The sequence below is a fragment of the Mercenaria mercenaria genome, chromosome 1 (genome assembly GCF_021730395.1).
Source record: "Mercenaria mercenaria strain notata chromosome 1, MADL_Memer_1, whole genome shotgun sequence".
In the NCBI taxonomy this organism is placed as follows: Eukaryota; Metazoa; Mollusca; class Bivalvia; order Venerida; family Veneridae; genus Mercenaria; species Mercenaria mercenaria.
In genome coordinates, this window is record NC_069361.1 from 98,058,432 (window position 1) to 98,081,621 (window position 23,190).

At 36.1% G+C, this 23,190-nt stretch overlaps 1 protein-coding gene across 9 annotated transcripts in view; it reads left to right on the forward strand.

Moving 5' to 3' along the window:
* The first annotated feature begins 30 nt into the window (after positions 1–30).
* LOC123564089 (ribosome-binding protein 1-like) overlaps positions 31–23,190 on the forward strand; it is a 59,374-nt gene continuing 36,214 nt past the window's right edge. For all 9 annotated transcript variants that reach the window (XM_053518124.1, XM_053518108.1, XM_045357390.2 and 6 more), the window contains exons 1-8: positions 31–190; positions 475–1,271; positions 1,830–1,963; positions 7,297–7,369; positions 7,769–7,887; positions 11,324–11,502; positions 15,462–15,636; positions 16,130–16,354. In XM_053518124.1, coding sequence (XP_053374099.1) covers positions 623–1,271; positions 1,830–1,963; positions 7,297–7,369; positions 7,769–7,887; positions 11,324–11,502; positions 15,462–15,636; positions 16,130–16,354 — 1,554 coding nt within the window. In that variant the 5' untranslated portion in view covers positions 31–190; positions 475–622. The remainder of the gene's footprint in view (positions 191–474; positions 1,272–1,829; positions 1,964–7,296; positions 7,370–7,768; positions 7,888–11,323; positions 11,503–15,461; positions 15,637–16,129; positions 16,355–23,190) is intronic.

Sequence of the window (23,190 nt, forward strand, 5' to 3'; positions counted from 1 at the left end):
AAATTGTGGATGGAAAATGTTACCTATGGGGAGTAAGTGAGAATTGTAGAATTTGTCTATCAGATTGCGACCAATGAAAGTCCTTGTTACATCTGGTGTCGGCAAATTAAAGGATCCTCCATTGCTGAGTGGACAGCCGGTCATAGGTGTAAACTGTTGTAAAATCTGAATAAGTTGATTATCAGCTCAAGTAAGTGCTAATTGTCAGGTTTTCGTTGTAGATTTTTTCATTATTCATAATATTTACTTTTGCAATTTGATAAGAACCAGAAACTGCTTATTTTCTATTGATGTTTTGCAACTGTCAGTTTCATCCTGTCAGAAACCTGTTGACGTGGACGGTTTTTCATTGTTATTTCACCATGAAAGAAGCAATTTCCTCGAGATTATTCCGCCAAATAATAGGGAAATTTAAATCATTTTTAATGATGAAATAAATGTATATTATTTGACATCTTGTTTTACATTTTGCAGCAGACGCTGGGATTTTTCAGCGGTGAGGTTTGGGGAGGGGCGTGATACAAACTTGCACGTGCAATCCACCAAGAAGTAAACAAATTGCACTTTAGCTCTGGGTTGGTCGGCTAGATATATCTGTGACAAAAATCATAGACAAACAATCATGGAGTTGCAAGTGGTTTTGATTGGTGCTGTTGTATTTGTTATCTCAGCAGTGCTGATTTATTTGATATCAGCCTTCACTATGAAAGAAAAAACATTTGAAGAAGTTATAGCAGAACAGAAAAGAGAGCAAGAAGAAAAGCTGCTAAAAGTTAAACAGGAGAAAAAGGCAGAAAAAGATGCCAGAAAAAGGTTTAAACCTAAAGGGAAAGTTAAAGGTGACCAGTCACCACAAGTATCAAGAGATAAATCACCAAAGATTTCCTTTTCTGAGCTAGACAAGGAGCCCAAGATGGTCAACATTGAACTGGATCCAGTAATTATTGAACCTGTGGAGGCAGAAAGGCCTTTGAAAATGAGTAAAAAGAAAGAGAAACCAGCCAAACCAATTCTCCACAACAAAGATGAAAAGACCCCTGTGGTCTCTGAAGAATTTATGGAGGAAATTATTCATAGGGGACCTGCTCCCAAGGATGATGTTGAACTAAAGCATATTCAAGATTCCAAGAAAGAAAAATCAAAGAAAGAGTTGAAGGAGAAAAAGAAACATGAGGAAATAAAGCCTGTTGTTGAAGAAATCATGACAGCTACAGAGAACAGAGTACAGGCAGCTGCACCTCCTATGGGTGATGGGAGAGTGAACTATAAAGGTAAGTTGTTATTAATAGACTGTAATATTTTAAAAGTATAATATTATGGAGTGCTATCTGTAAAGAAACTGGCAAAATCACAATTCAAGTTTGAAAATTTAGAAATTGCAAAAGTAAGTTTGAATGGGAAAGGAGCTCTATGGCTTTTACATTAACCAAGGTTCCCTGAGTGTTTCATAACAGACAATTCAAAATAAATTTGAAATTGCATAAAAAATCTGGTGTCAAAAATGACTGAAATTTGCAATGGAAAATTAAATAGATCTACCCTTCTAAAAGCTTTTTTTGATGATAAATTCAGAACTTACATTTTTTTGCAGTTTCACTCTGCCCTATTACTTCTAATCTAAATGGATTCAGTATATTAAAGTTAAAATAGATGTCATATATATATCATTATCAGTTTAAGGTTCATACTGCATATCATCACACAAGTTTCCTTGTCTGGCAGAAATATCCATGAATTTTGACTCTTAAATTTTATACTGAAATGTTTTGGTAAATGTTTTGATTCATTAACTCTGCATGCTGTTGATATTTCATGTTGTTTTAATATAGAAGCTGGCAATAGCAAATTGATTGCATCAGTTAAGGCAGCATCATTAAGTGAGAATGATGCCCAGACACTCATTGATATATTACTGACAAAACAAGGAGGAGTCCCAGCTGCACTGTCAACTGACTGGAATAAGGTAAGTAAATTATGTACAATCTGACTTCTTATGGGCAAAAAAAAATATAAGAAAGATGATATTTTATGTTAAATGACACATTCTGCCTTTTTAGCTTGACTATACGTAGTATGGAGAGCTATCGTACTCAACCCGGCGTCCTTCCGCTTCCACACTTTGGTTAAAGTTTTGATGCACTTTCTCTTTATCTTTGTTATTACTTGATGGACTTGCTTCAGACTTAAAATAGTTGTTCCTTATCATCACCCACATCATATGGCACAAGGGTCATTATTCATAACTCTGGCACCAAAATTTTATGAATTATCCCCGCTTTTTACTTAGAATTTCAGGTTAAAGTTTTGGTGCACTTTCACTTTATCTCAGTTATTACTACATGGATTTGATTCAAACTTAAAATAGTTGTTCCACATCATCACCCACATCATATGACACAAGGTCCATTACTCTGGCCTAATTTTTCATGAATTATGCCCCCTTTTACTTAGAATTTTATGTTAATTTTGATGCATTTTCACTCTGTCTCTGTTATTTCAGAAAGGATTTGATTCAGACTTAAAATAATTGTTCATCATCATCACCTACATCATTCGACACAAGGGCCATGACTGTGACACCTGTATTTTATGAGTTATCCCCCTTTTTACTTAAAATTTCAGGTTAAAGATTTTATGCACTTTCACTCTATCTATGTTATTACCAAACAGACTTAATTCAGACTTTAAACAGTTGTACCACGTCATCATCCACATCATTTGACACAAGGACAATAACTCTTACAATATTTTTTAATTATCCCCCTTTTTGCTTAAAATTTCAGGTTAAAATTTTGATGCAATTTCGCTTTATCTCTGTTATTACCAAATGGATTTGATTCAAACTTAGAATAGTTGTACTACATCATCACCCACATCATATGATACAAGGGTGGTAACTCTTGCACAAACATTTCATGAATTCTGTCCCCTTTTCACTTGGAATTTCAGGTTAATTGTGGTGCACTTCCACTATATCTTTGTCTTTACTTAATGAATTTGATTAAAACTTAAATTAGTTTTTCCAGATCATTATCCTCAGTCACTCTGGCACAAATATTTTATGAGTTATATCCCCTTTTTACATAGAATTTCAGTTTTGATGCTTTTTATATCTCTGTTGTTACTAAATTGATTAAATCAAACTTAAAATGGTTGTTCCACGTCATCGCTCACATGATACAACACAAATGCTGGCACCAGTACGTTCTAAGTTATGCCCTCTTTTTACTAAGAATTTCCGGTTCAAGTTGTGGTGCACTTTTGCTGTATCTGTAGTATTACTAAATGATTTGATTCAAATTTAAAATAGTTGGTCCGAAATTATTAGCCGCATGATATGACACATGGTGCATTACTTTTGCAGAAGTTTTCCATGAATTATGTTCCTTTTATACTGATCTAATGTTTTGAGACTTAAGGTATTGTACAATATCTTCATCCACATTTGAGTCATTAAACTCTCCAGTGACAGCTCCAGCTTTCTCAGATGTGCCCAATTTCACTATCCAGCATTGAAATAGTCGAGCGCGCCGTCTCCTGTGACAGCTCTTGTTTAAAGGAATAAGTGTGAATTAAAGAATGTCTTAAAAGAATTTAACAACACAAACTATTGCGCTGGTACAATATGTATGTGTTCTCTGTATCATTAGCTTGACTATTTGAAGAATAGGTAGAGCTATTGGACACATCCATGCATCTGAGTATGCATGGGAATCCAAACTTTGTTGAGTTTTTGTATGTAAGTTGATATCTCAGTACCACTTAAGGGCATGGATTGAAACTTCACATACTTACTCACTGTGATAAACTGACTTACACTGCACAGGTTCCTTAACTCTATTTTGCTTTTTCATAAAATTATGCTACTTTAAGACTTAGTACTTTTTTGTTTGTTATGCCCCCGAAGGGAGGCATATTAGTTTTCAACTGTCGGTCCGTTAGTTCGTCACAACGTTAACTTACAACGTTAACTTTTTGCATGAAGGCACTTTACTCACGAACCACTGCAACTAGGACCTTCAAATTCACATGCTGTTAGTACTTATTGGGTACATGACCCCTACTGACTTTGGGGTCACCAGGTCAAAGTCACAGGGGCCAGTGTTAACTTTTTGCATGAAGGCACTTTACTCGCGAACCACTGCACCCAGGACCAAACTTCACATGCTGATAGTACTTTTGAGTACACGACCCCTACTGACTTTGGGGTCACCAGGTCAAAGGTCAAGGTCACAGGGGCCAATGTTAACTTTTTGCATGAATGCACTTTACTCGCGAACCACTGCACCCAGGACCTTCAAACTTCACATGCTGTTAGTACTTATTGAGTACATGACCCCTACAGACTTTGGGGTCACCAGGTAAAAGGTCAAGGTTACAGGGGCCACTGTTAACTTTTTGCATGAAGGCTCTTTACTCGCGAACCACTGCACACAGGACCTTCAAACTTCACATGCTGATAGTACTTATTGAGTACACGCCCCTACTGACTTTGGGGTCACCAGGTCAAAGGTCAAGGTCACAGGGGCCAATGGTAACGTTTTGCATGAAGGCAGTGTACCCAGGACTTTTTGCATGAAGGCTCTTTACTCACGAACCACTGCACCCATGACCTTCAAACTTCACATGCTGATAGTACTTATTGAGTACACGACCCCTACTGACTTTGGGGTCACCAGGTCAAAGTCACAGGGGCCAATGTTAACTCTTTTGTTATTTCGATGTAAATGAGATGTGGAACCAAAATTTGTAGTCCTGCATGGCGCCATATAACCTATACTGTGTTGGTGCACCGTAAAACCCAAATCAATAAATAAACACTTTACTCGCGAACCACTGCACCCAGGACCTTCAAACTTCACATGCTGATAGTACTTATTGAGTACACGACCCCTACTGACTTTGGGGTCACCAGGTCTACGTTCGTTCGTCACAACGTTAACTTTTTGCATGAAGGCACTTTACTTGTGAACCACTGCACCCAGGACCTCCAAACTTCACATGCTGATAGTACTTATTGAGTACACGACCCCTACTGACTTTGGGGTCACCAGGTCAAAGTCAGCATCACAGGGGCTAATGTTAACTTTTTGCATGAAGGCACTTTACTTGCGAACCACTGCACCCGGGACCTTCAAACTTCACATGCTGATAGTTTTTATTGAGTACACGACCTCTATTGACTTTAGAGTCACCAGGTCAAAGGTCAAGGCGCTGCAGGGGCATGTGTCACCATCAGTGACAGCTCTTGTTTTTTATGTAAGCTGATCTGTCAGTACCCACTAATGGGAATGGATTAAAACTTCACAAACTTGTTCACTGTGATGATCTGACTTACATTGCACAGTTTCCATAACTCTACTTTCTATTTTTACAATACGTAAATGACTAAGCAGTTAAGCTGTTAAGTTTTTGTTTGTAAGGTGGTATCTCAGTACCCACTGAAGGGAATAGATTGAAACTTCACACACTTGTTTACTGTGGTGGTCTGATAGGCATTTCATTCACGGTTTGCATTTTTACAAAAGTATGCCCTATTTTCAACTTAGCAATTTTTTGTTTAGTTTTGTATGTAAGATGGTAGCTCATTACCCACTAATGGGAATGGATTGAAACTCTTCACACTTGTCCACTGTGATGAGCTGGCATTCAATGTACAGGTTCTATAACACTGTTTTGCAGTTTTACAAACTTGTGCCCCTTTTTAGCTCACCTGAGCACGAAGTGCTCAAAGGTGAGCTTTAGTGATCACCCTGTGTCCGGCGTCCGTCCGTCCGTCCGTCCGTCCGTCCGTCGTCAACAATTTGACTGTTAACACTCTAGAGGTCACATTTTTGGCCAAATCTTAATGAAACTTGGTCAGAATGTTACTCTCCATAAAATCTTGGACGAGTTCGATATTGGATCATCTGGGGTCAAAAACTAGGTCACCAAGTCAAATCAAAGGAAAAGCTTGTTAACACTCTAGAGGTCACAATTTTGACCCAATCTTAATGAAACTTGGTCAGAATGTTACCCTCCATAAAGTCTTGGACGAGTTCGATATTGGGTCATCTGGGGTCAAAAACTAGGTCACCAGGTCAAATCAAAGGAAAAGCTTGTTAACACTGTAGAGGTCACATTTTTGGCCCAATCTTAATGAAACTTAGTCAGAATGTTACCCTTAATAAATTCTTGGATGAGTTCGATATTGGGTCACCTGGGGTCAAAAACAAGGTCAACAGGTCAAATCAAAGGAAAAGCTTGTTAACAATCTAGAGGTCACAATTTTGGCCCAATCTTAATGAAACTTAGTCAGAATGTTATCCTTAAAAAAGTCTTGGACGAGTTTGATATTGGGTCATCTGGGGTCAAAAACTAGGTCACCAGGTCAAATCAAAGGAAAAGCTTGTTAACACTGTAGAGGCCGCATTTATGACTATATCTTCATGAAACTTGGTCAGAATGTTAATATTGATGATCTTAAGGTCCAGTTTGAATCTGGGTCATGTAGGATTAAAAACTAGGTCACCTGGTCAAATCAAAGGAAAAGCTTGTTAACACTGTAGAGGCCACATTTATGACCATATCTTAATGAAACTTGGTCAGAATGTTTATCTTGATGCTCTTTAGGTCAAGTTTAAATCTGGGTCAGCTGGGGTCAAAAACTAGGGCACTAGGTTAAATCAAAGGAAAAGCTTGTTAACACTCTAGAGGCCACATTTATGACTATATCTTCATGAAACTGAGTCAGAATATTAAACTTGATGATCTTTAGGTCAAGTTCGAATCTGGGTCATGTTTGGTCAAGAATTAGGTCATGGGGGCAAATCAAAGGAAAAGCTTGTTAACACTCTAGAGGCCACATTTTTGACTTTATCTTCATGAAACTTAGTCAGAATGTTAAACTTGATGATCTTTAGGTCAGGTTCGAATCTGGGTCATGTTGGGTCAAAAACTAGGTCACGGGGTCAAATCAAAAGAAAAGCTAGTTAACACTGTAGAGGCCACATTTATGAACATATCTTGATGAAACTTGGTCAGAATGTTAATCTTGATGATCTTTAGGTCAGTAGGTCAGGTGAGCGATACAGGGCCTTCATGGCCCTCTTGTTTAACTTCCATAATTCATTGAGTTGACAAGGCTGTTGAATAGTCCTACAACAGCTCTATTTACATGGAAAAGCAGCCTTGTTCAGATGTTAATTTTGGCTGCTACGTGTTCTTAAATCATTCAAGTTAGTGAAACAATTTTCAAACGGCTTTAAAATGAGAGCTAATCTTAACAACTTTTAAAGCAGAGACTTTTTTTTCCAGAAATCACAAAAAGGTGACCCAGTAGCATTACTGAGGAAACAGTTGGAAGAAAAGGAGAGAGCTTTACAAGAAGGTAATACCATACAAGTAAAAGTGAAAAGCTTCTTAGAAGATTTATGGGGCTCCGTGGTTAAAGGTTGCTGATTTTAAATTACTTGCATGTCACAGATGTTGGTTTGATCCTGGGGTCTTTCTCTACCATCAACGCTGGAAAGTCGCAATATGACCTGTAATTGTGTCAGTGTGACATTAAATCCAACAAAAAAACAAATCTTAAAAGGTCTGAAAATGCCATAAAAGAAAATTTATGTAAGAAGGGAAAGGTAAAACTAGAGTTAAATTCATAAATATTGTAGTGGAATCAAGCTTCTGGTTCTCCCAGTTCAAAGGCTTGAAAGTGGTACAGATGTATTGTGTTTTTAAGTTTGATTGATATTAATAATGATCACTGAGAATGATTATATTTGTTTAGAACAACAAATGGTGATGGCCGGCAATACAAAACTAAAGGAGATCCGACAAGAATTGAACCAGGAGAAAATGAAATACCAATCAATGGAAAAAAATTTTAAAGACAAAATGGAATATCAGGTACTTAACTATATGACCTAGTACAATAGACCAATCATGAATTATATTTTAGTCATGTCTTTAAAAAATCAGTACAGTATTTTCATTTTTAAAGTCTAAGTGATTTAAAGTTGTTGCATAGTAGGATAATAGATAAAGGATTTTCTTACCTTTTCAAGAAATACTTTAGTTAAGGTAGTTCTGCATGTTCTGATCAAAAGTTTTTCTACAATGTAGAATTTGATTAAACTCTGATTTTTCAAAACTTCAGAATATACTTAAAAAATTCAACGAATAAAAAGAAAAGGGTTGTGTGGACTGATTTGAAAAATTTGGACCTCACACGATTTTTAGCTCGACTTTTCAAAGAAAAAGTAGAGCTATTGCACTCGCCCCAGCGTCTGCGTTGGTTAAAGTTTTTGATAAAGTCAAATATCTCTGTTAATATCAAAGCTATTGACTTGAAACTTTAAATAGGTATTTACTATCAAAGTCTACTCCAGGAGAAACAATCCCCATAACTCTGATTTGAATTTTGACAGAATTATGCCCCTTTTTAACTTAGAATTTTTGGTTAAAGTTTTTGATAAAGTCAAATATCTCTGTTACTATCAAAGCTTTTGTCTTGAAACTTAAAATACTTATTTACCATCAAAGTCTACACCAGGAGAAACAATATCCATAACTCTGATTTGAATTTTGACAGAATATCTCTGTTACTGTTAAAGCTTTTGACTTGAAACTCAAAATAAATATTTACTATCAAAGTCTACACCAGGAGACACAATTCCCATAACTCTGATTTAAATTTTGACAGAGTTGTGTCCCATTTTAACTTAGATTTTTTTTTTACTGGCAAAGCTCTAATGCAGGGTCAAGCACTGAGAAAAGTCGAGTGCGCTGTCTTACAGACAGCTCTTGTTAATAATGGGAGTCAATAGGAAAATGTCAACTTTCATAACATTTTCACAAATAGAAATTTTTCTACAGTGTAGATTTTAATGAAACTTCAGACATTCGTAAGTAAACATATGGCCTATAATGTGGTGAAATGAAATGTATAGGTCCCTGTGCTTATTAGTTCACCTGTCACGAAGTGACAAGGTGAGCTTTTGTGATCGCGCAGCGTCCGTCCGTGCGTCTGTAAACTTTTCCTTGTGACATCTCTAGAGGTCACAGTTTTCATGGGATCTTTATGAAAATGGGTCAGAATGTTCATCTTGGTAAATTCTAGGTCAAGTTTGAAACTGGGTCACGTGCAGCCAAAAACTAGGTCAGTAGGTCTAAAAATAGAAAAACCTTGTGACCACTCTAGAGGCCATAATTTTCAATGGATCTTCATGAAAGTTGGTCAGAATGTTCACCTTGATGATATCTAGGTCAAGTTCAAATCAGGGTCAGGTGCAGCCAATAACCAGATCAATGGATCTTCATGAAAGTTGGTCAGAATGTTCACCTTGATGATTTCTAGGGCAAGTTCGAAACTGGGACACGTGGGGCCATTAACTAGGTCAGTAGGTCTAAAAATAGAAAAACCTTGTGACCAGTCTAGAGGCCATAATTTTCAATGGATCTTCATGAAAGTTGGTCAGAATGTTCACCTTGATGATATCTAGGTCAAGTTCAAATCAGGGTCAGGTGCGGCCAATAACTAGGTCAGTAGGTCTAAAAATAGAAAAACCTTGTGACCACTCTAGAGGCAATAATTTTCAATGGATTTTCATGAAAGTTGGTCAGATTGTTCACATTGATGATATCTAGGTCAAATTCGAATCTGGGTCACGTGCGGTCAATAACTAGGTCAGTAGGTCTAAAAATAGAAAAACCTTGTGACCACTTTAGAGGCCATAATTTTCAATTGATCTTCATGAAAGTTAGTCAGAATGTTTACCTTGATGATATCTAGGTCAATTTTGAAACTGGGTCACATGCGGCCAATAACTAGGTCAGTAGGTCTAAAAATAGAAAAACCTTGTGATCACTCTAGAGGCCATAATTTTCAATGAATCTTCATGAAATTTGGTCAGAATGTTCACCTTGATGATATCTAGGTCAAGTTTGAATCTGGGTCACGTGCAGCCAATAACTAGGTCAGTAGGTCTAAAAATAGAAAAACCTTGTGACCAGTCTAGAGGCCATAATTTTCAATGGATCGTCATGAAAGTTGGTCAGAATGTTCACCTTGATGATATCTAGGTCAAGTTCCAATCTGGGTCACGTGCGGCAAATAACTAGGTCAGTAGGTCTAAAAATAGAAAAACCTTGTGACCACTCTAGAGGCCATAATTTTCAATGGATGTTCATGAAAGTTGGTCAGAATGTTCACCTTGATGATATCTAGGTCAAGTTCGAATCTGGGTCACGTGCGGCGAATAACTAGGTCAGTAGGTCTAGAGTGTTCACCTTGATGATATCTAGGTTAATTTCGAAACTGGGTCACATTCGGCCAAAAACTAGGTCAGTAGGTCTAAAAATAGAAAAACCTTGTGACCTCTCTAGAGGCCATATTTTTCAATGGATCTTCATGAAAATTTGTCAGAATGTTCATCTTGATGATATCTAGGTCAAGTTCGAAACATGGTCACCTGCGATCAAAAACTAGGTCAGTAAGTCAAATAATAGAAAAACCTTGTGACCTCATTAATTGATAGATTTGTTTCAAACTTATAAATAAGTATTCCTCATCATCACAAACATCAAATTGCACAAGGGCCATAACTCTTGCATCAATATTTCATGAATTATAAAGATTTCAATACTGATAAAATTGGTGAAAATAAGCAACTAAACTCAGGTGAGCGATACAGGGCCATCATGGCCCTCTTGTTTTTGGGATGTTAGACCATGATTAAAGTGAACTGCACATTTCGAGCTAATTCCAATATATTATTTTGAATTATTTAAAGTGTCAGATGTTTTAGTATCATATTTCAACTTTAGAAAGATAGTAACAGTGCCATTATTATAAATTTACTCACAGGTTGTCATTGATTCATAAACTGATTTTCATTTCCTTATGCCGAATCCTGGCTTTCTTCTATGTTTTCCGGATAAATGACGTTACGGCATCATGTTGGGTTTATCAGACATGCAGAATTACCTTAATAGTTTTGTAGGGGCCTCCGTGGCCGAGTGGTTAAGGTCGCTGACTTCAAATCACTTGCCCCTCATCGATGTGGGTTCGATCCTCACTCGGGGCGTTGAATTCTTCATGTGAAGAAGCCATCCAGCTGGCATACAGAAGGTCGGTGGCTGTACCTAGGCGCCGGCTTGTGATGAAACAATGCACGGAAGGGCACCTGGGGTCTTCCTCCTCCATCAAAGCTGGAAAGTCGCCATATGACCTACAATTGTGTCAGTGCGACGTTAAACCCAACAAAATAAATTAGTAGTTTTGTAATATTTTAAACAGAAGGTGAACAACTAAAATCTTTACATATTTTGTTCTCCTACCAAGGGTCGAGAAGTACAAGCTCTACACTCTCGTATCCAACACACACATGACCAACATATGGGAGAAACCAACCAGATGAGGACCATGATCCAGAAACTTGAGGCACAAGTTGGTGACCAGACCAGGGTTCAGAGGCTGATCGAGGAAAACAACGGATTGAAAGAGTTATTGTCTAAAACACAGTAAGTATATGCAATGTCTTAGAGATGGTACCTAAGGTTACATATTCAGCGACAACAACAACAAATCAAATGCAAAACTGAAGTGCATATCGCTTATCTCACACTAGTAACATTTTAACATAGCATCGTGCAGTAAATACAGGAACTTTTGACAGCAATAGCGGCTTCGTTGTTTTGGTGGATTGGCTAAAGAAAGGTGATTGTTGTATCTTTTTAACTAACACAACCGTTTTATTCATACTAAAGAACGTCTGCATTATAATAATAGAAGTTTCTGCAACGGCAGATTCGCCAAGGTAAATGCGATTCCGCATGCCTCGGTCAATATGCAAATTAGGTACATTTGTAAACACATGGTGTGTGTCATAAAAAGTGAAATAACTTCTTTTGGCACAGTTTTTGGTATGGTTTTGGTGTGACCATCAGATAGAATGTACATTTTAATATCGCTCTTGTTTTAACTCAAACATTTTGAGGTCTTGATTATTCTTGGCAAACGAATTTTGTAAAATGTTGAGGGATTCGATGTAAAATTCATATAGTCTATTTACATTTTTTCTCACGGACAATGTTTTCTTTCCTATGATCATAACATACCTGTAAAATGTCTTTGAATTAGTTTGTTTGAAAATGAAAGATAAACAACATTTTTGTTTGAATGATTGTTCATAGATCTTGAAGTAAACTATATTTTGGGAAAACACATCCAAATCTATGCATACTTTGTTTAGATAACTAAAAAGTTCTAGAAGAGTTATCTGTCACTGGCTTCACTTGTCTAAGTAGGACTAAATTTTTCGGATTAAATATTGCCTTTCAGCATGAAAAATGAGGTATGAAAGTTAAACCATTATAAATTGAGGTACAATGGTATTAAGTTTTCAACAGAAAGTAAATTCAGATGCAATTTGAATTTTTAGGTACCATCTCTATATGTCTTCCTTAAAAATACTTTCGATCCTTGGTTGATATTCAATAAATAATTGGTTCAAAATGTTTGATCTTTTCTTTGCATCATTATGAAGGTTTGGTCTTTTCACTTCATCAGTGTGATGGTTTAATCTTGCTCTCAACAATGTAAAGGTGGGTTCTTGCCTACCTAACAGGGAAAGTACACATTTGCCTGATCACATGCCAGGACTAGATACTCCTGTCTTTCCCTAGAGCAAAAACCTTGGCTGAAATAGCATGCAATTCAGTGACAAAACACAATACTGGCACAGATTGGATGTCATAGTCTGTATGAATAATGCCAGGAAATATCCAGATCTATTTGTCATAGTGATCTGTTTTGAACATGTTAGGCAAGTGATTGTTTGATCATCTCCCCTCATCATTGTGAATGTTTGATCCTCTTCATTCATCATTGTGAAGGATTGGTCTTCTCTCCTCATCATTTTGAAGGTATGATCTACTCCCCTCATCAGTGTGAAGGTCTGATCTTCACCTTTACAGTCTAAAGGTTTGATCTTTCCTGCTCATTTACGTGAAACCTCATCAGTGTGAAAGTTTGATCTTTATTCCCTCATCAATGTGAAGTTTTTTAATTACCAGAAGCAATGCAGAACTATGATGGTATGATGATTGTAGTGTCTGAATAAGATTTTCATTGTTGATGCGTTTTACTGAAATAAAAAATGCTAAAAATGAACATAAAGCATACATTGATTAAAGTGCCATTATGCGTATCTTACTGCACTTAGTGTGTTTTTGGTGAATGTTTTATAAAAGCAATTTTTGGTTGCTGTGCATTTAAAGATAAAGCCTCATAAGTATTTGAAATAGATGCTTTAGGAATAAAGAAATCAGACTAATAAAATAATAATTATTTTCTTCACTTCTCTACGCAGTGATCTCTGAAGTTGAAGGGAAGCAACTCCTGTGTGCAGTTTGGCTTTCCTTAAAAAGACTGCCCCAGTGACTCAAAATAAGAAAAGTCATATTTAGGAACTTACTATTTCGTACTGGTAACAGGAAGAGTTTGGTATATTGGGTTAAAAGCTATAACTTCCTCCACCCTTTTTACACACACATCTATTTCAGCTGGATTTTTACTTGAAAAATGCACGTAACTCCACTTTAATTTCGGGATACCATTTTAAATAAACTTATTAAAGTGGCATTATGTAGGAATGTTAGTGTTATGTTAAGAGTTAAATGCTACATTTTGCGGATTTAGATGGGTGTTAACCACATTGGGACTCTGTGCAAATTCATGAATTATGCTAATGATTCTTGGATGATTCGCAGGAAGTCCCAGTATGGTATATACCTGTCTTAATGCAGAAAGTATCAATCCTTATATGTACATTCTTAAGTAGCTTACTAGCAAAATAATAGATTTGCTTTCAATGACTATTAGAAAATCAAAATAAATGTCAAGATATCAATTTTTTCAACATGTAAATAGTATAGCCAAAAACACACACCTGTGTTAAATAGTAATCCGCTACCAATAAAAGTATAGTTCCTGAGTTTTATCTAAATAGCCTTAAATTCAGGAAAAAATGTTAATAGTTGTGTCTATCCAAGTTTGATCTTACTCTCAGAAAAATAAGTTTTAGTAGTAATTATGTCTCCCAATACACAGTGGTGTGGGAGACATATTGATTTACTCCTGAATGTGTGTGTGTGTCTGTCACAAATTTTGTCCGCACTCTTAAGTCGAACATTTCTCATCTGATCTTGAACAAGATGTGTTTGCCAATAAGTCCTCGGCCAAGTTCGATAACTAGCCTTATCGCATAGTGCGGCAATTTTCCTTTGATCTTTGCAGCATGTTATACATAGTAACACACATTATTACTACAAAACTGTGCTGATATCTTACAAAACTGTTGCGATATATATCAACACGGAAATCTCTATGGAGTTTCATAAGAAAAAAGTGTTCCGATATATATCAGCACAGTAAAACTGTTCCGATATATATCGGAACACTTTTTCTCTATTGAGGTCCTATCAAGGGAGTATAATTTTTTCCTTTCAAAGAAAAGATGATTTTAGCTCCAACTTACAGTTCACAGAGAAAGAATTGTCACAAACACCTACATTTATAAAGTAAAAGAATAAATAAACTAGAATATTTCAAAAACTTGATAGTTATTGCCAAATTCAGAAATACATGAAATATATGAAATTCTGAGATTTCTCAAATGTTTCTTTTTCTTTGATTTTTTTTACAAACAAAACAACAAGTTTTACAATATGTCTGGCCAATGAAATGCAAAGATTTAAAACCAGTGCAGAAATTTGTTGGGTACTTTTATCTGGGGAATACATTTTCTAAAACAGAAGTTTTAGTGTTTCAGTCAGCGAGGCGCAGAAAGGGAATCAAAATAGTAAAAATAATAATAAACAAATTTAAATGAAAATAATATATAAATTTTAATGATAAACTATGCGATAAAACAGTTATAATATGTAGTGCTCGTGTGTTACCAGGATATATCAGAGCTAGGGGTACATCTCGTTATTTTTCTCTTCACATATCTGTCTCGGCCTACCGGCCTCGACGATATGTGCAGAGAAAAATACCCTCGATGTACCCCTAGCTCTGATATATCCTGGTAACACACTCTCACACATACTATAACTATTACAAATCGACCCAGACACTTTGGAATTATGGCCCTTAAAACTTGTTTTTGATAATCAAAGCACTGAAAGTCTGCTAAGGCAGTTGTGGGAGACATGCACTTTTCTCAAAAGCAGCTCTAGTTTAATGTTCTGTTTGAAATGTTGGCATTCACTTTTGAAAGATAATTTGGAATGATGCAGTTTTCATATTTTTTTTGTGAATGACATTGCACATGCAATCTTGATGAAAGGTAACCCTTTATATAATTGCCCCAATTTTGTTTTTGCAAAAATTAATGTTTTTTTTTCCCTTCTATACCTAACTTATAGTGAATGTAAATATTAATACTCGAAAAGTAAAACTTGTGTCTATATTTCAGGACAGAGTCACTCTCACCAGCTGAGGCAAATAATCTGAAGCAGAAAGTTTCGATATTGGAGAAAGAACTGTCAAGTAATGCGTTGAAACTGAATGCAAGTGAAAATACAAAGAAGACACTTGAACAGAAGTTAGCAAAGAGAGAATCAGAATTACAAAAATACGAGTCACAGCAGGTATTAAACCAGATAATTAGACAATGGCTTTAAATAGAAATTCATGGACAAAGGAAATATTTATTAACTTAATACAACTGCAAAATAACAGCAAATGGTGCAGATTGATGGTATTACTTACATAGTCAGTTTCAAGTCTAATTTATGTTGGTTTTCTGTGTCAGTTCATGAATATTATTTGACATAATAATTAATCACACAAAGTTGTCAGTATTTGTAAATTTAATCAGCAGATTAACAAATCTTACAAAATCTAAATGAAATTTGAAAAAGGATATGTGAGAGGTGTTGCACATTTCTTTAATACCTATCATGAACAGACTCGGTCAGACTTAGTCTATTATTCTGCTTGGTTGTGTTCTATGCTTCCGGAGGATCTTTTCACAGATCACAGTGTATTTGCTATTGATATTTCAGCTTCAGTAAAATATACTTGTACTTTTTCAAGTTAATCTTATAATGATGTAGATATAATGCTCATTACTACATTCAGTCAAGCAATGAGAATGTGATGGAGAAGAGAGTTGAAGAAATTGGCCAGGAACTTAGAAAGTCTGAAGCTAAAGTTTCAGCATTAAACAAAGATCTACATACGAAAGAGCAAGCAGTTGAGACAGCTCAAAAGGAATGTAAATATTTGAAGAGTAAACTACAAGAATTAGAGAAATCACTTACAGAGAGTGACCAGTCATCTAGGCAGATGGAGGAAAAATTGAAGGTTACTACTTGCTTTCAATCTGTTTACCTCATTATAAACATCTTATTAGCTCACCTGTCACATAGTGACAAGGTGATCTTTTGTGATCGCACAGCATCCGTCGTCCGTCCGTCCGTGTGTGCATAAAGTTTTGCTTGTGACATCTCTAGAGGTCACATTTTTTATGGGATCTTTATGAAAGTTGGTCAGAATGTTCATCTTGATGATATCTAGGTCAAGTTCGAAACTGGGTCACGTGCCTTCAAAAACTAGGTCAGTAGGTCTAAAAGTAGAAAAACCTTGTGACCTCTCTAGAGGCCATATATTTCACAAGATCTTCATGAAAATTGGTCAGAATGTTCACCTTGATGTTATCTAGATCAAGTTCGAAACTGGGTCACAGTCCGTCAAAAACTAGGTCAGTAGGTCTAAAAATAGAAAAACCTTGTGACCTCTCTAGAGGCCATATATTTAACAAGATCTTCATGAAAATTGGTCAGAACGTTCACCTTAATGATATCTAGGTCAAGTTCGAAACTGGGTCACGTGCCATCAAAAACTAGGTCAGTAGGTCAAATAATAGAAAAACCTTGTGACCTCTCTAGAGGCCATATTTTTCATGGGATCTGTATGAAAGTTGGTCAGTGTTCATCTTGATGATATCTAGGTCAAGTTCGAAACTGGGTCAAGTGCGGTCAAAATCTAGGTCAGTAGGTCTAAAAATAGAAAAACCTTGTGACCTCTCTAGAGGCCATATATTTCACAAGATCTTCATGAAAATTGGTCAGAACGTTCACCTTGATGATATCTAGGTCAGGTTCGAAAGTGGGTCACGTGCCTTCAAAATCTAGGTCAGTAGGTCAAATAATAGAAAAACTTTGTGACCTCTCTAGAGGCCATATTTTTCATGGGATCTGTATGAAAGTTGGTCTGAATGTTCATCTTGATGATATCTAGGTCAAGTTTGAAAGTGGGTCACGTACCCTCAAAAACTAGGTCAGTAGGTCTAAAAATAGAAAAACTTTGTGACCTCTCTAGAGGCCATACTTGTGTATGGATCTCCATAAAAATTGGTCAGAATGTTCACCTTGATGATATCTAGGTCAAGTTTGAAACTGGGTCACGCTCCGTAAAAAACTAGGTCAGTAGGTCAAATAATAAAAAAAACCTTGTGACCTCTCTAGAGGCCATACTTTTCATGGGATCTGTATGAAAGTTGGTCTGAATGTTCATCTTGATGATATCAAGGTCAAGTTTGAAACTGGGTCAACTGCGGTCAAAAACTAGGTCAGTAGGTCTAAAATTATTTAAATCTTTTGACCTCTCTAGAGGCCATTTTTTTCAATGGATCTTCATGAAAATTGATCTGAATGTTCACCTTGATGATATCTAGGTCAGTTTCGAAACTGGGTCACATGCGGTCAAAAACTAGGCCAGTAGGTATAAAAATAGAAAAACCTTGTGACCTCTCTAGAGGCCATATTTTTCATGAGATCTTCATGAAAATTAGTGAGAATTTTCACCTTGATGATATCTAGGTCAAGTTCAGATCAGGGTCACGTACCTTCGAAAACTAGGTCAATAGGTCAAATAATAGAAAAACCTTGTGACCTCTCTAGAGACCATATTTTTCAATGGATCTTCATGAAAATTGGTCAGAATTTTTATCTTGATAATATCTAGGTCAGGTTCAAAACTGGGTCACATGAGCTCAAAAACTAGGTCACTATGTCAAATAATAGAAAAAACGACGTCATACTCAAAACTGGGTCATGTGGGAAGAGGTGAGCGATTCAGGACCATCATGGTCCTCTTGTTTTTTGAAAACAAATGTGAAATTCAAAAATAAGTACTAAGTAATAATGATATTTGTTTGTTTTAGTGTAAGATTGAAACATCTTTCACGAGGGAACACCAGATGCAATATTTTCAAGAGTGGCATAGCCACAAGTGAAAATGTAAGATCACGTGTTTATGAGTGAGAGCATATAAAACAAACAGAATTCTATTTTACCTTTTATTTTATGTTTTGACTAATTATACCCCCACCAAACATGTTTGAGGGGGGTATATAGGAGTCAGTTTTGTCACGTCGCGTCCCGTCCCGTCCCGAAATCTATTATCTCAGTTATTACCAAATGGATTTGATTCAAACTTAAAATACATGTTCCACCTTATCACCCACATCATGTGACACAAGGTGCATAACTCTGACACCAAGTTTTCATGAATTATGTCCCCTTTTACTTAGAATTTAAGGTAAATTTTGTTGTATTTTCACTATATCTCAATTATTACTAAATGGATTTGATTCAAACTTAAAATACATGTTCCGCCTCATCACCCACATCATGTGACACAAGGTGCATAACTCTGACACCAATTTTTTATGAATTATGCCCTTTTTACTTAGAATTTAAGGTTGATTTTGATGTATTTTCACTATATCTCAGTTACTACTGAATGGATTTGATTCAGACTTAAAATAGATGTTCCACCTCATCACCCACATCATGTGTCCACATCATGTGACACAAGGTGCATAACTGACACCAAGTTTTTATGAATTATGTCCCATTTTACTTAGAATTTAAGGTTAATTTTGTTGTATTTTCACTATATCTCAGTTATTACTAAATGGATTTGATTCAAACTTAAAATAGTTGTTCCACCTCATCACCCAGATCATGTGACATAAGGTGCTTAACTCTGACATAAATTTTTTATGAATTATGTCCCGTTTTACTTTAAATTTAAGGTTGATTTTGATGTATTTTCACTATATCTCAGTTATTACAAAATGGATTTGATTCAAACTTAAAATAGATGTTCCACCTCATCACCCACATCATGTGACACAAGGATCATAACTCTGACACCAATTTTTCATGAATTATGCCCCTTTTTACCTAGAATTTAAGGTTAATTTTGATGTATTTTCACTATATCTCAGTTACTACTGAATGGATTTCATTCAGACTTAAAATAGATATTCCGCCTCATCACCCACATCATGTGACACAAGGTGCATAACTCTGACACCAATTTTTCTTGAATTGTGTCCCCTTTTACCTAGAATTTAAGATTAATTTTGTATTTTCACTATATCTCATTCTGATTGGCTTAGAGCCAAAGGGAAGTGACCTTTTTTGAGTCGGCTAAAGGCTGAAAGCCTTTTGACGAGTCCTTGCTGCTCAGCGATTCTCTAAATAACCGAATAACACGTGAAGGGATGTAGTTCCATTAGATTTCTCAAACTTTAAACAGTTCACTGCATGAATGAAGTTAAGTTGTGTAAATTCCCTTTGCTATGACCAATATACGATGTAATCTGTCATATTTATGACTTGTAATTGTGCAATACTCGAATGTAACTCATTAAGCATAAATGTGCATTTTAAGAATTGCGCAGGCTTACAAAGCTTGGGTAACATCCAGCGAAAGACAAAAAATAGTTCCACAGGGCTCAAGATAAGATGCGTATTAGCGTAAATTACATATAGAAATAATGCAAATACGCATGTCTAATAATTTCTAAGCGTATAAAAACGTATATAAAATTACAGAAACGCACACAATGCTTTTTTAAAAACAAAATCTGAATCGTCTGGATGCGTTAGGTAACATAGCCGATCAGCCTTAATTCTCCCACATTGAACGTAAACACGCATCATATGATTTCTATAAACTTTGCGTGGGTTGAATTTTGCAGTCAGTAAACGGATAAATTATCGGAAGAAGAAGCTCTTACTGGTTTGTTTAGTTACTACTGATATTAAAAATGATTTTAATTCTTATTTTTCGAGAAATAAACAAATCGGCGAAACATTAAATTGTATTTTCTTGTAGTTTTTGAAATCGATAGTAGATCGTCTATGTTTGGGGAATCTTGGACGTTTCGACCCCAAGACATTTCAACCCCAAAATTTAATTTTCTTGGACAATTCGACCCCAAAGACATTTCGACCCCTCAGAAATTGTTGTATGTTTTCATTTTATATTCCTTCCATTATGCATATTTTAGAAAGTATGAATATGTTCTATTTTTAAGTGAATCATACACAAAATACATGTCAGTGAATAAACCGCGCTGACCGGAAAGGACCGGCCGTATGTTTATTATTGGAACTAATTGAATTATTTCTTCATGTTTAATTTGATAATTTAAGAAGAAAATATATTATGAAAAATTAGTTTTTAAAAGAATTATATCATATTTATATATGAATATAAAAACGTTTATTGCCAAAGCACAAATAATGTCCTTTGAATTTATGCGGCATAACAAACACGTGCCTCTGATTAGTCCTGATGTAGTTTGATTGGATTATCACACCTATTGATTATATCAGTTAATCAGTATATTTGTAAGCACACACAAATGACATGTGACAAATAGTGTAGACAAGGTAGGTGCAGTTAAATATGATAAGCTTTTATTTAATTCAAAAGCTAACAAAATTATGGCGATTGTGATTCATCCTCGAGTACGCAAATTTTCTGCAATAAACCCTACAAAAATACCATTTTATTTTCCTTTCGTATATTATTCATTTATGATATATATATATGATTGAATTATTTCAAAAAAACCTTCAAAAATCCTTTACCTTACAAAATACAGGTGTATTCCGGTTATGGAAAATGTATTCCGATTTAATGTGCGACCGAAATCGCTTGAAGTTGTTAAAATTACTTTTAAAATCATACTTTAAATCACGTGTATTTGCTAAAATATTTAATATAGAGAAAAGTAATACGGCTGCCACATTTTCCTTACAGATATGAAATATGATATGCTTTCACGAAACGAAACTTTTTTATGAAAAGATTTAAATAAGAGGTAATTTAACCGTAAACTTCAATGTCAGATACTGCCAATTGCTGCTAAATGTCTTCGTATCATCACAATTTGTAAAATATATTGTTGAAACTGGAGAAAAGTGTAATCGTATCCGGATATAATATTTTGGGTAAATATCGAGCTGTGTAATGAACTTTTAAGAAAAAAACTAAAAACAAACTGAAACTGGTAGACTATACTGTCAGTACATCAATCATTAGCCTACTCACGCCCTTCAGGCCTTTGATTTAACTTTTGTACTGAGTTTTTATGCCCCCGAAGGGAGGCATATAGTTTTTGAACCGTCTGTCGGTCTGTCAGTCTGTCTGTCGGTCTGTCAGTCTGTCCGCAATTTTCGTGTCCGGTCCATATCTTTGTCATCGATGGATGGATTTTCAAATAACTTGGCATGAATGTGTACCACAGTAAGACGACGTGTCGCGCGCAAGACCCAGGTCCGTAGCTCAAAGATCAAGGTCACACTTAGACATTAAAGGATAGTGCATTGATGGGTGTGTCCGGTCCATATCTTTGTCATCGATGGATGGATTTTCAAATATTTTGGCATGAATGTGTACCACAGTAAGACGACGTGTCGCGCGCAAGACCCAGGTCCGTAGCTCAAAGGTCAAGGTCACACTAAGACGTTAAAGGATAGTGCATTGATGAGCGTGTCCGGTCCATATCTTTGTCATCGATGGATGGATTTTCAAATAACTTGGCATGAATGTGTACCACAGTAAGACGACGTGTCGCGCGCAAGACCCAGGTCCGTAGCTGAAAGGTCAAGGTCACACTTAGACGTTAAAGGTCATTTTTAGCTCACCTGTCACAAAGTGACAAGGTGAGCTTTTGTGATCGCGCGGTGTCCGTCGTCCGTCCGTGCGTGCGTGCGTGCGTCAGTCCGTAAACTTTTGCTTGTGACCACTCTAGAGGTCACATTTTTCATGGGATCTTTATGAAAGTTGGTCAGAATGTTCAACTTGATGATATCTAGGTCAAGTTTGAAACTGGGTCACGTGCCGACAAAAACTAGGTCAGTAGGTCTAAAAATAGAAAAACCTTGTGACCTCTCTAGAGGCCATATATTTCACAAGATCTTCATGAAAATTAGTCAGAACGTTCACCTTGATGATATCTAGGTCAAGTTCGAAACTGGGTTACGTGCGGTCAAAAACTAGGTCAGTAGGTCTAAAAATAGAAAAACCTTGTGACCTCTCTAGAGGCCATATATTTCATGAGATCTTCATGAAAATTGGTCAGAATGTTCACCTTGATGATATCTAGGTCAAGTTCGAAAGTGGGTCACGTGCCATCAAAAACTAGGTCAGTAGGTCAAATAATAGAAAAACCTTGTGACCTCTCTAGAGGCCATATTTTTCATGGGATCTGTATGAAAGTTGGTCTGAATGTTCATCTTGATGATATCTAGGTCAAGTTCGAAAGTGGGTCACATGCCGTCAAAAACTAGGTCAGTAGGTCAAATAATAGAAAAACCTTGTGACCTCTCTAAAGGCCATATTTTTCATGGGATCTGTATGAAAGTTGGTCTGAATGTTCATCTTGATGATATCTAGTTCAAGTTTGAAACTGGGTCACGTGCGGTCAAAAACTAGGTCAGTAGGTCTAAAAATAGAAAAAACCTTGTGACCTCTCTAGAGGCCATATATATCATGAGATCTTCATGAAAATTGGTCAGAATGTTCACCTTGATGATATCTAGGTCAAGTTTGAAAGTGGGTCACGTGCCATCAAAAACTAGGTCAGTAGGTCAAATAATAGAAAAACCTTGTGACCTCTCTAAAGCCCATATTTTCATGGGATCTGTATGAAAGTTGGTCTGAATGTTCATCTTGATGACATCTAGGTCAAGTTCGAAAGTGGGTCACATGCCATCAAAAACTAGGTCAGTAGGTCAAATAATAGAAAAACCTTGTGACCTCTCTAAAGGCCATATTTTTCATGGGATCTATATGAAAGTTGGTCTGAATGTTCATCTTGATGATATCTAGGT